Source organism: Larus michahellis, chromosome 1, assembly GCF_964199755.1.
Source record: "Larus michahellis chromosome 1, bLarMic1.1, whole genome shotgun sequence".
Taxonomy (NCBI): domain Eukaryota; kingdom Metazoa; phylum Chordata; class Aves; order Charadriiformes; family Laridae; genus Larus; species Larus michahellis.
Window position 1 is genome coordinate 108,401,260 of NC_133896.1, and position 18,796 is coordinate 108,420,055.

At 38.5% G+C, this 18,796-nt stretch overlaps 1 protein-coding gene across 4 annotated transcripts in view; it reads right to left on the reverse strand.

Annotated features, from left to right (window-relative positions):
- Nucleotides 1-9,297: 9,297 nt before the first annotated feature.
- Nucleotides 9,298-18,796, reverse strand: part of CADM2 (cell adhesion molecule 2) — a 668,106-nt gene continuing 658,607 nt past the window's right edge. For all 4 annotated transcript variants that reach the window (XM_074599232.1, XM_074599214.1, XM_074599242.1 and 1 more), the window contains 2 exons: nt 12,292-12,417; nt 9,298-10,710 (listed from right to left, as the gene is read on the reverse strand). In XM_074599232.1, the coding sequence (XP_074455333.1) occupies nt 10,592-10,710; nt 12,292-12,417 (245 nt within the window). In that variant the 3' untranslated portion in view covers nt 9,298-10,591. The remainder of the gene's footprint in view (nt 10,711-12,291; nt 12,418-18,796) is intronic.

Genomic DNA, 18,796 nt, shown 5'->3' on the forward strand with positions numbered 1-18,796 from the left:
AACATCCTCACACACCCTCAAAGGTAAGCAAAACTTGGATCCATCTTCTTAGTAACAAGCAAGCTCCGCCTGCTCCCTGCAGCCTACGTTGGCTTCCTATAGTTTTTGGAATTTAGTCCAAGGTCTTGGACTTTATTTTAAAGGCCAGATTTCCATGTAGCTGAAAGTCTCCTTAGAGCTCACAAATGTAGACCATCATCAATAACTTTATTCTCTATCACAATGAAGGTTTTACAGGGATTAGTTTCAACTGGAGCATTGACTCTCACAGGAAGAAGGGACCATCAAACTGTATTGGTTTCTTCTCCGAGTACAAAGTGTTTTTTTTAATCTAAACTTCTTACATAAACATAGGGGAAATATGAAAATAAATAAATAAATAAACAAACCACAATGCTTCATCGCACACACACTCCTCCACAGGGAGTGGATGAGAAAATAAAAATGACAGCTGTTAGTCATGTTCTTAACTGCTGTTCTGGAGGGTAATCTCATGTTACGTTAGTAAGCGCAATATAATGATGTACTTTAACTGGATCACATCATGGTATATGCACTTTTGCCTCTGAGGTTAGCATTAGATGCTCCAAGAAAGAGTGAAAATGCACTGGAAAAATTACAGAACTATATGAAATATTTTCCTTGTCCCGAGACAGAGCTGGCTAATGCTCTGATACGGAACTAAAAGCCCTTGCAAAAGGTATTTTTTCCTTTTCAATTACTTGTACTTTCTATCCAGCTTCATCTGTCAAGGTCCAAATTCTGATTTGTTTGCTGCTTCTTCTTCCTTTCTTTGTATCTTATAAATTCCCACCTCTCTATAAATTCAATCGACTCAAAGCCTGTTTGCCAGGTGTTGGCATCAGTGTTTCGGAGAATGTTTCTTGCCATTCAGTAGCTCTGTGATTCTGCTGGTGGGAGCAGTTTCTTTTTGCACCCCTTGTAGCTAAAGCTCTAGAAGTGAATACAGACTGAAAAGAAGAGAAACGGGCTCCCCTTTGGTCCTACGCCCACAGAGGGACAAACCTGTCCCCCACGCTCCTGGCATGTGCACAGCTTTGCCTCCTCTCTCCGCTCCCTCCCCCTTTCATCCAGCCAGCTGGCACAACCCGGAGGATGTGCTCCCCCACAATACACCAAGCAGGGACGGTTACTATCCTTACCAGCTGACATTAGTGCTAATTTCCTGTAAGTTGCCACAGAATAAAGAAGAGGCCTCTTTCTACAAAATCTTTCCGGCTTGCTTAAAAACACTCTCTGTCTTCTCTTCTTCCTGCATGCAGCTTGCAGAATCAATAGGGCCCCAGCCTCTTAGCCTTGAACAGCAGAGAAGCTATTGCTACGAGCTCAGCAGGAGCAAGAGCTAGGGCAAGTAAGTAGCCCAGAGCTAATCAAAAGTGCCCTCCCGTGGCTCAGGATGTTGCCAAGTGCTTGAAGCAGAACCAGAAGGCAATGCAGTATAACTCTTTTGTCAAGCAAGGAATCATCTTCATTATCCTCACTTGATTATCTCTGAGTTTCACTAATTGCACTTACCCTTACCTTACACGTACCAACAGAGGTTGGCCAAGTGTTGCTCTGTAACACTACTTTTGAAAAAGTGTGTATATCTCCGTATAGGTGCCTGGTGACTATTGAAAGGGGTAAGTAGACTCTCTTTCACATCAGTGTATAATGCCGTGACGTTATACATGTGCCGTCTGGTACAGAGACTCTGTATTCAATTAAATTATTCTCAGTATTCAATGAAATTTCAAGCAGCCTTTACAGTTTAAAAGAAATCATGTTTGTTTCCCCTTACAGTATTCCTATTGCAAACTCCCCCCCAACCAAACCAAACCAAACGAACCCAACCCAAACCAAAATCCCAGACCAAAAGGGACTGCTGTTTTTTATTAGTACAGAAGGTGGGGAGGAGGGCGGGTATTTTGTTGGCTCTTGATGAAAGAGACCCCTTACCAGCATTTATAGATTTAGGGCTCTTTTTTTCAAAGAGAATCGCTTGAGGGACATACCAGGTCAGGGTGATCACTGTAAGAATCGACCTCCGCCAGGGCAAGGAACAGAGCAAAGTGCGGTTACCTTTGCCTGTTGAAAGAAAACAGGACAGGACTGAAAGAATTACAGCCTGAATGCAGAAAACTACAAATCCAGTGGTGGGCTGTGTCATTTGCCGGACTGTGTCATTTTCCTTGGGTACACTGTAGATTTCCAGCAAGTTTTGTCCTAAATCACGGGCATGTGACTTTGAGGATCACGTGGAATTCTGCATCATTGCGGTATTTAAAAAGTATGTTATTGCACATCAAAAATTGCTTAAGGGGACATATTTTGGTTTAGTGGCAAGAAGTGATAAAGATGAGAATAAATCTGCTGAATGCAACAGGGCTCTACATTTACCGATTGCCTGCTTACTTTAGGTCAGCTTAGTTTAGTCAGTTTAGGAAAACTCTGTCATCAGAGATGCTCAAGAGCGCTGGGATATCCTCCGCACAGAGGTACCAAACTCCGTTAGTGTCTCTCTCTGCATCTGGGACTTGTTTCTTTTTCATAAACACGGACCCTCTCAGAATTTCCTCTTCCCTGTGACTTTTGACTCTTTCCCTTTGAGACCAGTGGCCTTCTTGCCCTTTGTAACATCAACTCAAGCATGGTAAGTGGCATAGAAAACCTTGCATGAGTTCTCGAGCTCCTTCAAGAGGGCTAAGCCACCAGTTAAGTCCCGCAGGCTTAAATGCATTTTCAGCACTTGACCTCTTCATAAGGATGAATTTCTCCCACAGTGAGGACAGCTTCCAAAAGTTGTTACTTTGTCAGTCAGAAGAAACTATAAAGCAATACACAGTAAATAGTATACAGACATCAAATAAAATAATACAATTTGTGATCATGTGTAAAATACCAGTGTCTCACAGATTATTTTCTGGGATAACTGTTTAAAATATCAGAATTAATATTTAGAGAAGTATGTGATTATAACAATTCTACGAGAAACAGCAGAATCTGCCCAGTGAACAGTCTGTGTGTACAGCCACTGGTCTAAATCAACTCCACTGCCAATGTGGCAAGCACCAGGAAATGTATTAAATGAATAGACAATTCAGAAATGTCCAACAGATAACTAAAATTGAAATTTTATTTTTTTCAATAATATTCATCAGACATTTTTCTGACAAGACTTTTCTGAAAGATGAAGTGCAAATGGGAACCCTGTAAGAATGTTTAGAAGAATTGTACATGACATTTTTTAAGCGCCACTAAGTACACATTGAATACTTTGTAAGTATATAGGCATAGCAACATGCAAGTGTCATGTACCTAACATTACAATATGCATTTTGTCTTGTTTAAAGTTATTAATGAGGAAATTAAATGAAGTCAATGTGTCTCATCATCGGTGCAATATGTTTAATTCCCATGGAATTTGTTTACAGGTTCGTGGCTGCATTTCTGAACCAGTCAAATATATCCTTCCCAAGGCCCTCAACTGCCAGGGTAAGAGCAGGGTACGCTGGAGTTCCTAGGAGAGTGCACTTACACTGGCTATGAACAGATGAAGTCGTTATAGTCCTTTCACAAATTAGGCCATACTATTTATTCTAGGAAACTTCCTGCTGAACTGAAGGTTTTTTGTAGTTATAAAACATCTAGGCTAAAAGTAAAGGATGCACAAGGAATGCTTTATAATTCCGCTGGAAAAGAGCTAAATAGCAACTCAAAACATGTGCATTACGGACTTGAGCCTTGTTCTTCTGAAATCAATAGGCATATTGTACCCAACTTTTATGGAAGCAGGACATATATGAATCCCCTAATCCATGAGTTCACTCTCTTGGCTCACTCTTTAGGCAGAAGCAGAGGATTGTAGGTCATATTTGCATATTTCTATGGAAGCTACACAGGGGGATAAGCTTTCACTGAAAAAGGACAACATGTGCAACTGCATATTTACTAACATTAATCAATATGCATAGAAAGGAGAAAAAGAGGAAGTGATAAAGAATTCAGTCCAGCAATTAAAGATTTTCCTCCTCTTCATAATCAACACAAACAGTTGATCATCATCATTATTATTTTCTTTACAAGTTATTACTTTAAAACCCCTCCTTTTGAACCCATTATGAAAACCCTTCAATGATTTGATTGTAGAATAAGAGAATGAGTACGTTTAGGAGAAAATAGCCTCAGTGATTGCCAGCACTATGCGTAAGGGCAGGGTAAGGCTGTCTGTAGTTTGTGCTGAAATGTGAGATCAGAGCTCACACGCGAAACACTGCTGGCTTGACCCCGAACACAGGGAAAGTGCTAAAGTGCTGACTCCAACAGGCTTGGCTTTGCACCTGGAATCTTAAAAAAAAAAAAAAAAAAAAAAAAAAAAAGGGAAGAAGAAATAAAAATCCTTGAGCTTTTCCTTAATAGTAGCACAGACTGCTCCTTTCAGAGGAGAGACTTTTTTCCCTACCTCCTTTCCAATTGGACTGCTGCTTTTAGCCCAGCAGACAATAAATGACTTAAGACACGGAACATGGAGGGCAGATCTATAGTAAACACAGAAGCCATGAAGGATTTCTTTTTGACATCTACTTTGAGGCTCTGGAAGCCCCTAGTACCGTAGAGTCATCATACTGGCTCTACACCGTCTTCTGTCTGGTTGCGAGTACGGTAAACGCCGCTGAAGAAAATGTACGTGGCTTGGCAACAAGATGATTCCTAGATGCTGGAAGAATTCCCTTAAGGGCTGCTGGAAGCGCACAAAGCTTGGAGCATCCCGAGAACGTGGAGTGATACAGAAGTGTGCTGTTAAACCATGTTTGTACCCTTATTTCCTCCTGAGTTAAAACAAGTGCAGAGTGCTGAGTTAGATTCATTGATAGCAAGAAGGAACCGCGCTAGCTTCCAGTAATGCTAAGAAGACAACTCCCAGTTGCTTCAGAGGTACGAGGCCCGCTCTGAAAAACCATGTAGGAAGTCCCACTCTTTTGGTAAGAGTATCTACTCTGCTCTGTTGACATCAAAGGCTGCTCTATCCATTTAATTTTCTTTTATTGTTTGCAGTAGTCCTTCCCTGTCCCCCATGCATTGAGTGTTTTTAATGTAAACATGCCCTGGCAATATCATGTTTAAATAAGCAAGAGACATGTCAGAATATCTCAGCGGTATTGGTATTGCATATTTAATTCACAAGCTTGCGTGTGCTTTTAAAGGTTTCCCTTCAAACCTGCATGCCTTACTGGAAAGAACCGTGTTGCAGTTGGATTGCACATCATTACCTAGTGCTGACTAAATACTGATGTGTTACAGCAGTTTATTTTTAAGCTGTTCAGGAAGAATCCCCAGCCAGTGTAAATTGGCCCACATTTAAGGCGACAGAGTGAAGCTGATTTATACCAGCTGAGGCTGTGTCCTTATGCCCTGTCAAAAGCTCTAACTATCCCAAAATTAGTAAAGAACAGGGCAAAAATTATGAACCCAGGCTATTTTTTTTCTCTTTTAACAGAAAAAAAATAATAATACAGTGATCTTATTTCAAGACTACACCAAAAATTCAGTAGTATTCTAAAATGCATACAAATATCTCATAGCTAGTATTTAGACTAAGAGGTAGATGTCATTTTCTAGGAATAGTAGTGTGGAATGATGCTAACGGCAGTTGCTAAATACATGTATTTGCCCGTTATGCGGACACAAAGGAGGGTTATAGCAATGGCAACCACAAGAAGGCTTACAATATTATTTCCTTCTTTTGCTATTCTATGTTATCTGTCTTTTGGTGCATTCCTTCTCGAAGGGTATGATGGAAAAGCGGCAAGAAGTAAAAAGATCAGTAATACAAAACTTCACGTTTTCAAAACGTTAGCTGTATCATTAAAGGCATCCTCTGTACTTTGATGGAAGCATTTTGTACTTACAATTTAAGATTACCTGGCATTACTGAGCAAGTAGTGGAAATTCCAGGTGAGGTGACTCAGCAATATAGGGGTCAGAAGAATGCAGCTCGCTCACTCGCTCGCTTTCTCTGTTGTTCATGCTAAAAATACCAGGGCATATGGCAGCATATTTCAGCATCTTAACATACTAGGCTCCCTTCAGGACAGAAAAAAAGAGGAAACTTGTGCTGTTGAGCCAGAAATAGATTACAGAACAGTGTTGCCAGACATAGAGAGCGCTGGCAGCAGAGCCATTGGTGGAGTTGGTGTCCTACTTTGCCTAAAGGTGTTTCAGTGATATTTAATGGGCCTCAAAGAAACGCAAAGCAAAGCTAGTGAGAATGAGGAGTGGTATAAGCAGTTCTATAAATCAGTTTTCATTGCAAGTAGAGGAATTACACATATTGCATTAGGATATCCACTGCTTGTGTATGTACCTTCCAGTTTTCCCTTGTGACTGTTAGGGGCCATCCGTCCCCCTGCTTGAAATAATCAAAATGCATATTATAATTACACGGTTTTCCAATATCCATACACAGCAAGTACAAGATACTTACATGTAAGTACACTGTATTTACCTATATTTTTGCATAGTTTTTAGTGTGTACTTTGTGCCACTTAATAAAAAGCATTACGCGTTGTTTTTCTCTATTAGGCAGCTTATTCAATTAAAGTTGAAGTAGCTGGATTTTTGGTCTGTTCATCACAGATTACCAGTTCCTAGGAGTGTAGAGATTAGACACTTGGAGGAGTCTGGATAAGCGGTGGGGAAAGCTGCAGTGTGAACATGAAGTTTTAAATCACCTCCGTAATTAAGAAATGCAATTATCAGATTTACGGTGCTAATTTAATAAACTTACCTTTAATTTGAACGGAATTGTAAAGGTAAGAACTCCATTTTCCTTTTGGTAACACTTTACAATAAGTGGCACTAAATTACACTATAACTGCTATGTTACAGGGAATTACATGTAACTACACTGTAACTGTTGAAATAGCTACTGTACATGTGCGTACATGGTAACTTCAGTGCTGTTACAATCATGAATTACATAATTACAGATGATTCTGTCCTTTCGTTTCATTGAAATAGTTATATATATATATATTATACTGTAATGAAAATACACAAGATGTTAACTTTCATGTCTTATTTAGAAAAGTTGGTTTTCTTCATGTATTCCTTTACAGAGGGAGTCTCAGTGCAAGACGAACCATCCTTAAGAAACGTGGGAACTTTTCAAAGTGTTCTAGCTTAACTTCTGAGCCTCAAGTTAAACATCAGGTTCCTTAAACTGTTTCCTGGTTTGTCAGATGACACTAAAAGAGTGGGAGGATGCACCCCATGTCTTCCGATGCACCGCTTTCTTGTTCAAATCATGAGAATGTTCTTGAAGCATTAAAAAAAGAAAAATCAACATCAAGAGGTTTAAAAATAATCAGCAACCGTCACTGTAAACAGTACACTGGCAGAAACCAGCTACCTGGTCTCGAGAAAACTGCTCTGCAAGTGCGTGCGGGAGAGGATGCCACACGCGTTTTAGGGAGGGCAGCTCCCGTTCAGAGCCTCCGTTTTACACGTTCGCTGGACACCTCACACCATAACCAAAGCGGTATTTCAGAATGGGATCTTGGACAAAGGGAACGGACGACCGGCTTTTAGCCGGCTGAATGTCACTAGCCGCGAGCCATGGTTCTGCTTACAAAAAAGAGGGATGCCTCCGTACACCTAGTGTAGCGATTTAAACCCGTGAAGACCAGACAGGCCTGCAAAGCGCTATCCAGGTAGAATGCTTGGTGGGGGGTTTTGTCACACCTGCTTTGCACAGATGCAAGGGACATCACCAGGTGCAAGACAATGGAAGATCAACGGTGTTAAAAATGAGCACGTGCGAGAAGTTTTAATTGAAAACCAATGAAATAACCTGTTTTAACGGAACAACTTTTATCTCTTTTTGCAAAGTTTTAATGCTGTTTCAGTGCCGCTGGAGAAAATGGTTTGAAATGGTTACCCCAAGAGCAATCCTGCTTTTGAAGGTCCTACCTGACCTTGGTTGGGCAATGGTTCAAGTAACAATCCTACTATTCGAGCAAGCTGGAGTTAGGAAGAATGAAAGAAGGCGTAAACGCCATGCTTGGTGGGGAATTCCACTTGAACGTACAAGGCCCTCGTCCAGGGAAGCACTTATTTTTAAGCATGTGAATAGTGCCTTACAGTCCAGTGGAACTTCTCCCATGCCTGAAGCTGGGCATGTGCTTAAATGCTTAGTTGAACTGGGCCCCAGGTCCTGAAATAAAGCCTCGTCGTATGTGATGCCGTACTGTAACTAATGTAACTTACTGTTGTGACAAGAACCCATATTTTTGGTATTAAACTGAATGACTTCCTTTGCCAGCCTTTTTTGTGTGTATGTTTTGAAAGACATGAATATCTTGTAAACCTATACTAGTTTTCAATGTGTCTAGTAGCACCTACCTGGTTCTCTCAAACTACCATATTATATTAACATATTATTGCATTTTTCCACAGATGGGTATGGAGTGAACTGTAAAAACAAGCATGCAATCACATCAATGCAGACTTATTTCTTTAAAATGTCATACTGTATATGATTTATTATGTTAACACTCAACCACATCATATTATTTATGTCTGTATATTTTGAAAAAAAGTGCTGCTTTGATTGACGTCACCCTTTTTTCTTAGAAATCAACAAGATAAATGTTTCAACAAAAACAATTAAAATACTCTAATATTGTCCTTAAAAGGTTTATACTCTTCTGATAAATAATCTGACACAGCACCTTTATCTTCCATTTTACCATACTACATGATGTCGTATTCCAAACTCTCCCTTCCCCACACAAAAATAAAATCCCAGGAGAAAGTCCTTTACAGCAGACCATCATGCTTTTAGGCTTCACAAGTACAGCAACCGGAGAGAAACACTCTTTTGTCAAAGGTGCAAAACTTAGGAGCAAGACAAGCTCCGGCTAGACTAACTTGCGTTCTCCAGTGTAGAATCATTTCCAAGAGCTGTTCTGGCAACCTTTTTACTTCATTGGAAGAGGAAATAAGCCGATGGGCTTACAGTGTTTTGTTGTCTTACTTAAGAGCATGTGATTTTTCAGCTGTCAATTACACAAAAAATTTCAGAAATAATCCAAACAGAGACTTTCACTGTGGAGCTAAAAGCATGGCAGGAATTCTCTATCATTCACGGTGACATAAGTTTGTACCTCACAAAATGCATAGACAGGAATTTAATATAAAGAATTAGTCCATTTACTGTATACACAAAACATATATCTTTTGTTTTAACACTTCTATTTTTTTCTTTTTTTTTTTTTTCCTTTTTTCTTTTTTTTTGGCAAACCAACATAGAGAAGCAGCTCTGGAACTGCCAAATTAAAAATTGAGAATTTTAGCAACTCAATAATATTTTTTAAGGATAGTAATCAAATGTGGTTGTAATTTAAAACCTGAGGCTGTGCACTGGTTGTTAGCTTAAAACTACCTTTCCATATAACATTGTGCTTCCATTGTATAACAAAGAAAAAATTAACGAGAACTAGAAAAGTATGCTGCTGAACAGTGCTAGGACATACAGACAAAAAAATACTAATACATGTTATCTACTCAGAATATTGATTTGAGTCATATCTAAAGGGATATAATGGACATTAGAAAATGCTTACTTGTGACTGACTTAGCTACTGCCAAAAAAGTTAAATATGTATCAAATAATGTTTAATTGAATTTATTATATGCACTATATACAGATACTAAAATGCCTTGCAGTTGTGCCCCATGAACACTTCAAATTTGAGTAGGCAGGTGAGTTCATGTGAAGCAAATAAATTATAAAAACAGAAATTACTCAGAAAGATCTCTAATCTTTGTGATCCCAAAAAGCAGTAAAAGGGCAGGACAAATTTGTTTCGAATGAAGCACTATTACCTAACTTTGCAGAATCTGTATAGCTATTCAGCATGTTTTTACCACTGAAACATGGCACTGTTGTCAAGGTACCATTTAAAGCATAACAAAGCAAAACAAAACAAAAAATTCAGTGGACGGATAGGTTTTTTTCCACCAAATCCAAGCACACAAGAAACTATACTAAAAGGATTTCAGTTTGTGTTTCCTAGGGCATGTTTCAAAAACAAGTTGCTTTTTGAATTATAGATAGACATGTATAAAACATTCTTTGTAAACCTCTAATCTTAGACTCAACATTTTATGTAAGTAAATTAGGTCCTTACCTAACAGTATTTGTTACGAATATTGTTCTATGACATACTAGTAGGGACATGATAAAAGAAAACCAAAAAAGAAGAAAGCTGCATAACATTTAAAAATGTAGAAAACTTGGATTAAGATGATGATTAACATTGTTAAGGCTGTATATTCAAGCACTGTATGTTAAGAGAGCAGTGGATATGAATTTTAGGCAATAAGAAATGTCCTGCTTTACGCACGATACTGTAATTATAGAATGACGATGTCAACAGCTGATTGTTGGCATAAACTGGCTACTTATAGCAGGTATGAGAGTTAATAAAGATAGCAGAAGATGGCAGAAATGAATGCTGAGAAATGATAGCCAGTTTTCTCCAGCAGTCAGCCTGATAAGCAAAACTCCAAGATTCTAGCTCTGCATCTAAATGAAATACTCTTTTTTCTCCTCTGCATTGACTTGGCTGCCTTCTGCATTGATAATGGCTGTGTCGGCATCAGGTGCATCTTCAGCTCCTTTTGCTTCATTTGTTAAATATGTTCCTATAGGAATCAATACAACAGAAAAGAAAAAAAAAAAGATTAGGGCTTTTTTAGCTTTGCGCTGCATTATAGGAAGTATGCTTCTAACAATGCTCCAATTGCTTCATGAATAGACAAATATTTTCACAATTTGAGTACACATCATAGAGGTATGCTGAATTTTCTAATTTGTCTAAGAAATACCTACAGTATTAATACTGACAATGCACTTACACAAATTCAAGTATATCCAGGAAATCTTTTAATAAAGATGCATCTTATCTAACTTGAGTAATATGAAATAGATTTTGCAATTACAGAATAAGAGATAAAAACTTGGTTATTTCATAGAACAACTACCCATAAAAAACAAACCAATTTTGAAGACTTACACTTTCATAAATGCATATTTTTTAAAAAAATGGCCACTGATTATGTCTGTATTTCTATTTTTTCTGTATTTTCTATTTTTTCACTATTGTATCAATACTTTAATTCTACAGAATTGTATCACAGTCATTTCCAAGAATTATAAAATTGAGGCAGTTTTATTAACTGAAGCTACCCACATTTTACTATCACATATTTTTATGCTCAGGATATGAATAAAAAGCATTGTGTACAATAGTCAACTTTCCCTTTGTGAAAAGCATTATTTATGTTGGCATAAGATGTATATGTGTTCATTCAGGACAGTAAAACAAAAGAGACATACTTTCACTGGCTCATTAAAAAAATCTTGGTTTTCCCCTGCACAATCCAATCAAATTAAAAAGATGTTTTTATCAGCTTATGTGTGCTAGCCATCTGATTATCCCATCTAATCTAAAACAAGATTTAATGAATTAATATCAACACTAATCCTCTCTTTTTTTTTTGTTTGGTGGGGGTAGGGAATCAACCAAGTTTTAACAACTGGTCTACAGGACATTCAGAGGTTAAATCCTTTTAATTTAATTAAATTATTTTGGAATTAACTAGGTCAAAATCGGATCACAGAGAAGCTTAGTCAGAAGTCAGCATCACTCCATCCCTGTCATCTCTAATGGTGGGGGAGACTGAAAATGAAGGGAGTAGAATTTCAGGGTGACATCTCTGAATAAAGCAAAGCTTGGCCCACGAATTAAACCCTTATTCCAGTGGGATGATTGGTAAAAGAGTCACTGATCTGAAAACTCACCACTGGCTTCTAATATTATCTTGCAAATACATAAAGAATTAGCACACTTTATTAAAATGAAAAATCTTGTTCACCAAATGTACATATATTCTGCTGAGTTGATATACTAGTGAAAACTATGAGATCATGTAATCAAGTGTCTAGAGCTAAGGGCTAAAACCAAAAGGCAATCTTGTCTCTCAGTCTCTCTGAATCACTGACTTACGATATGACCTTGGGCATGTAACTAGATGTCCTTTGTCTTAGCCAGTCCACTGGAAAACTGGGTAAAATTCAGGGACTTCACTCATGACTGGACTATGAAGTGAGCTTTCTTATCCAAATCATTTAGAAGATGGGGGAAGGTGAAAGGGAACAGCACTCCCAGGTGAAACCATGCCTTGCTTCCAGAAGTGACTGAACTTCCACGAAATCTGTCTTACCTTTATGTCTTGCCAGATATCGACCAAGGAGAATTATAGAACATAGCGTTACAAAGACAACTACAGCCACTATTCCTCCTATAAGAGCGTGGTCAGGTCCGGTCTGTCCAGCCAAAGCATTTGGATCTAAAGGGAGAAGAAAAAACAAAAGTGGTCCTACAGAGACAAAAACTGACAGGAAAAATAACAATACCAAGCTTTACACCGATCATCCTGAAAATAGGGCATTTCCCTCTTTAATATTCAGCATGGTTATTCCCACTTTTACTACCAATATCTTATCAACAACATAGTGCTGCTTGTATTCCCAGATTGTTAAAGCCCTGAGGACATCACAGTTATGAAAAATATTACCTTATTCTTCTTTGGTAGGGGTTATTAAATGGGAAAGGTTTCTGATTTTGTCCTCGCCATTTTACAACTGAAAACCTGGCCGTAGCTATTTATAGAAGGAAAAACAAGGAACTGAGGATTGGGGATCAGATAGCATCAGCAGAATAGTGTCTGCATAATACATAATTTATAGAACTGATTCTCAGTGGGGATCCCTTATATATTCTCTTCCTCTCATTCCCATCCTATTGCACCAGAAATAAAAAGGCAGATAAAGTGCAGCCGTGCCAAGTTCCTCTGCACATGGCTGAGTCTGCATGAATTTGGTCAGATAAAGGTATCAGGCAACCTGAAAGATCATCATTCAGTCTCAAGCGTCAGTTTGCGAATTTACTGTGAATACTCAATTAACGCCCAAGGTGAGCAAGCTGTAATAGATATAACAATGTAAAAGCAGGTTCATTTTACTAACTCTGTGCAGAGTGCTAGGAATGCTGCCAGATTCAAGCTTTCTGTGCTGGTCATTTGCCTGCTCTGTTGCCTGGTGCTTCACAAAAGTTGCAAAGAGGCTATCATGGGAAATGGCACTACTTAGGGGTGAGTAATCCTCTGGAGCTTTTGAACAATAAACCAGCAACCTGTGACTGTTGACTCACCTGAAATATGCAAAAGAAGGTAAAAATTCAATCTAAGGATCATGGTAAGATTTCTATTTTAATGAAAATGCCTCTGCTACAAAGTAATAGTAATTCTCCGAAGATGTTATTAGCATGTACTGTATGTTGCAATCAGTCTACTCTCACTGCTTCAAGGGCATTTCCCTTCTAGAAGCTGTTTATATTCTACCAATAGTTTGCAAACAACTTCTTTGCTTTGCAAAAGGGAAAGGCAAGAAAAAATATTTACACAGAAAAGAGGGCAAGTCTGTAAAGATGATAGAAGGGCCTCTGATAATGCCGAGGAGGTGTGATTCCATGATACCATTATTACATTCTGCTCACCCGGATCACAGTAAGATGCATACACACAAGTGTACATAAGCATAACGTTACATAGATGAAATAAAAGAATTATGTTTTCCCCTCCTTTTGCAAACTCTCCAGCATACTGAAACTACACTTTCAGGTTTGCTGGAGCCCAGAGCGTTATGGCCACTGTTACGGATACAGTTCTGCTCTTAACAGTCACTGAACCCATCAGGCATGGCTTTGTCACTTACTCCTGGCTTTCTGAGCTCCCACATCTTTCTCTTCTGGAGGCTAAGAGGACTCTGGGGAAGCTGGCCACAGCACTTCTGTGGACATGATGGCAAATAGTAGATATTGGCCTCAAAAAAGCTAGAAACACCTCATAAAGTCAGCTGTGCCTGCCCCCTCTTCCATCTCCATCAGCCTCCTGGCGTGGTGCTACTGTCAGCAGCACTATGCTGAGTACGCAGAATCAGTCCAAGGGGACTTTGGGCCTATTTTGGTGATTAAAAATGACCCTGAGTTCTGTGTGCCAGCAGCCTCACAGGGAAAAGCAAGACGGCTGAAGTCTTGCCTCCCCAAAGCAAGAGCTCGAAGTGCGCAGCCATCCTTTCCCAGGCCTTGCAGAGGTTCTCTTTTCCGAGGGGAGTAAGGAGGAGGTGACTGCTCACTTGAGAAAATGGAAGCTGACAGCTTGCTGCAGGATTGTCAGCCTGCTTGAGCCATCTAGAAAATTCCTCCTTCTGTGGTGCCAGTAGCAACGCTGCCATAAACCTCCTTCCTGCAGCAAAAAGGCAGCACCCATTTGGGCGCTAAGGAGCAGCCAACGTCCCCAAGTGCTGCGTGTGACCTGCAGGAGATGCTCTTCCCCAACACTGGGCCAGGAGCAGCATGAACATATTTTTCCCACTAAAAGCTAACTCCTGCTACTATACTAGCAGTAAAACTAAAGAACGAAAGGAGATATTTTAAGGGATAATATACTTCCTGGTGCAGAATATAAGCCAGAGAAGGGTTAGCACAGCACTTTATCTAGAGGCAATTTTTGAAAAGCTGATTGCAGTGTACAGCCTTAGCTCAAAACCCAGATTTACAAGGTATCTCCTCTGTGAGCTTTAATAAAGATTATAGATAAAAATCCTCACAATGAACTGAGATGAATATGCCTCTTGTGTTTTATCCTCATGTGATTTCCTGTATGTAGCTACTCACTCCTCCTCTGACATACCTGATGTGACAACATGTAGTGACCTGAAGCCAGCATAAATATGTTTCCCACCTATTGGTGTGGATTAATAAGATTCTACCGCTACTATACGTTGAAATTTTTAACTTTAAAATTAATTCAGGTATTCACTGGAATGCAAAGTTAGTATTGCATTTCTTCTATAATCTCTTAACCTTGGTATCAAAGCCAGATTATACTGATAAGTATTGCTAGACAAGTTTGTCCATGAAAAAAATCGTACATGACCTATTGCCATTATATTACCGCTGAACATTTTATCTGTTAAAAAGAAAAAAGGGAAGGAAGGAGAGGAAGGAAGAGGTGGAAAGGCAGGAAATAAAGAAAGATCCTCAAAAGTAGCCAACATTTTCTTAGGAAACAAGCATTCTTTCATCTCAAAATGAAAATCTGTACAACATAAATAATATTCTGAACGGGAAGTGCACCTCATAGAAATATTCTCCTCATAGAAAAATAATGTTAGCATTAAATATAAATATGGTCTACATTATGCATACAGAGTAATGCACTGTACTTTTGCCTTTCATGAAATGACCCAAACCCCATGAGTGAATTATAGATCTGGGGCTATCCATCATCTTATAAATAATTACTATGTCAAAATGTGCCTGAACAGTATCTGAAAGATAGAAATAAAAGGGTTTGGAAACTATGCCATTTCGCGTTTTAGGTATTTATTCAGTGAACATGTATCATTATCCAAGTGTTCGGCGCATTTGTATTAGCAGCTCCCACTGAAGTTCCTGAAAGTGCTAAGTGTGTATTTGGGTGCTCACCACTCCACAGTTTGCTTTCCAAAAACTGAAGAGTCTTCAGATTATTTTTAGATTCCCATTATAAGCTTCATGGGCTTTACCAGGTAAATCCTATACTGCCACACACATAACATCAGCAAATGAAATATTAAGTATGCAATTGTGCAACAAATACTTGTAATCCAACTCTTCCATAAAAAAAAAAAAAAAAAAAAATTAGATTAGTCTGTTCCTGTTTTAAATATGGACTGTTTTTTACTGCATGAGCACAGGCAGCTACATTACTCATGGCCCAAAACTGTGAAATTAAAATTTTGTAATCAGACTAGATATTCTTCAAAGATCAGGTCTTTTTCTGTTTATTTTATCCTTTGATGAGACTAAGGAAATCATATAGCAAGATTATGACATGAAAGCTCATAATTCTCTTTTGTTTGTCTTTGTCCTAAATTTAGGAAGCCTCTTCAAAATACTGATTGCTGATGCTGTATAGTTGCACCCATTTTCAATTTACGGATTTGCCTGTTACTGTTTATTCACAAACCTACAGAGATAACACATTTAAAATGACTAGGAGAAAAAAACAAGTATCAATCATTAAGAAATGAAACCCAGCAGATAAATCTTAGACCTATTAAATAAGTAGATAAGTGCTTTTCATGACCTGCTGACAAAGTTTCAGTGTAGAATATTTTTATATGAATTCCAACATTAGTTAAGCAGAGAAATTTTGGAATAGTTTTTCATGCATTTGCATAAAGTATATGTTAATTATTCACCTAATTTCATTTTCTTCCTGCATAAGTTTCCTTCTTATTTATGCATAGTTGACTTGACTGAGCAGGCTGCAGGAAAGGGTCAGATAACCCTTTCCTCAGCAAAGGGAGAACAAGCACATTTGTGAATGCTGAAATGGCATATTTTGGGGAATATATGCTCAAATAGCCCCCTTTATTGCAGAATTTTATTAATGTGTATTTTTGTCTCAGGTGCTGAAGTTTTAAAAAAAAATCACTCTGAGCATGAGATGTAGCTGCATTTGAGGCGTTCAAAATAACAACTTGTTTTGATCATTTCTACTAAAAGAAAAATTGGAAATAAAGGTCCTAATTTGCTGTGGAGCTTAAATAGCGTTCACAAAATGAAGACATATTAAGCAGATGTATTATTCATAAATTACTGTTCCTTAAGGCTGGGAAAAGAACAGGGATGTCCCATTTCTCAGACAAGTACTGAAAGCACCAGCCTACAGTCACTTTTACTGATTTCATGAATAATCAATTCCTGAGGCAAAGCAGAACTGCTCCAGCAAGGGATCCTGGGGCACAATTTCTGCCACAATTTTCGCGGCAGAAAAATCTCTTCAAGTGACTCCTGCTTCTTTCCCCATACTCAGGGACTTCTAACCACCCCCAGTACAACTTGCCAATCCTTCATACTTTTGCAAAAACAATTGTTTAAAGGGCCTGGCTCAAAATTAGATCAGTACAGCAGTGTGCATCTTAGGGCTGGGAAACTCAAAAAGCACAAAAATTAAATAAATTGCTCTGTCATATTTGAAGGGCTGTTGAATTATTGCAGATGAGGGCAGGGTGAAAATGAGTGGTGGGAGCCAGTGAATGCTTCCGGGGAAAATCTATCAAGGAACCACAGATCATCAGACAGCTAAATCTGCACTAATTTTAAATGCCTTAGCCAGAGGAGAGCAAACTGCAAAAACTACGGGAAGCAAGTAGTTTTGGGTTTTGTGAAGTCCACTAGTGAATGTAAGTTAAATTAGAAATATTACCCATTGAAATTTCTCAGCATTGCAGCTCTTAATGTCCTAAGGAGAGAGAGCTTGTGTAATAATGCGCTTTCACTCTGCCCAAATTAGTTAAGAACCATGGATCCATTATACCGAGTTTTAAGAGACAGTAAAGATCTCAAGATTGTTTTCCTATAACTAACCTGAGAGGACAGGATGCTGCAGGAGCTCAGACCTTATTAGATATCAGAGAACCTATAGGAAGGACGCCTTTAGAAAAACCCTAACAGAGACAAAAGCTTCAAAATCTGGGCCCAAGAATCAATTTTTTCATTAGCAGTTTCTCTCCATTGCGAGTACTTTGGTGTCCAATACGGCACAGATCCTGTTTGAAGCTTTCCATGTGGTTAAGTGGCATTTATAACACCTCAGCCCTTCCCACCTCACCTTTTTCCTGTTCCCCCCATACCCACTCTTCCTGCTTCTCTTCATTCTTGTCTCGTAACAGGTCAGCTCACACTGCAGTATTTGTATAATTCAGTTAAAAAGGCAGTCAACCATGAGGCACAATCTCATTGGAAACTAGAGAAGATTTCTTTCTGCAACTTATGGAAAAACTTGTATTTTAATATATATTTCGGCTAACGTAATTTGCCAGATTGAACAATAGAGTCCATATAATTTTTAACTGTCCCACAAAAGTAAGCTTTGGGAAAAAAAAATATTTAAAAACTCCCCAAAACTCAATCATTTGTCTAACATCAGTAGGAAAAAAGACTAAGATAGGAATTTACTCACAATATGGACAGGTGGCAGGATGGGAGTGATAGCTGACAAGGTGTTTGCTTTAGGAAAAGCGGCAGCAGTGCCGTCTGTGATAAATGCTGGTAAGTTGAATTTATCCATTTTAGCATCTTAATTTGGGCACCCCAGAGTTCAATTTCCCTTGCTTGGCCTGGAGTGCTGAAACAGGTACCTTTAATCTCATTTTGTAATATACCGCTAACCACTGAAATACATGTACGTGAAACTTGTGAAAGTATTGTTAACGGGGAAAAGAAAGTTTCTGCACCTTCATTTAAATTGCAAAGAGTAGCTGCCCAAAGGGGCTGGTTGTGAAATTCATTGAAAATGTGTTTTGTTATTAACCAAGTCTGAACTTAAAATATGTGACAAGCTTCTTTTTTCCTTCCATGCCTGAAGCAAAGAAGAACAAAACAGTGTACTAATATACAGCATATATAAACCACTATTTTAATAGTAGAACATCATCAACCATACAGAAGACAGGCAGAAAAAAAGTTTACTTGTAAACCTTCAAAGGAATTGATAGCCTTTTCTTCCAGTGTTACTGCAGTAGCACGTTTGGCACATTTTGCCTCTAAGTGATTTTTTTCACAGTACTGAATTATACATACATTCCTATTAAGAAGAGCCCACATCCCAGAAGGAT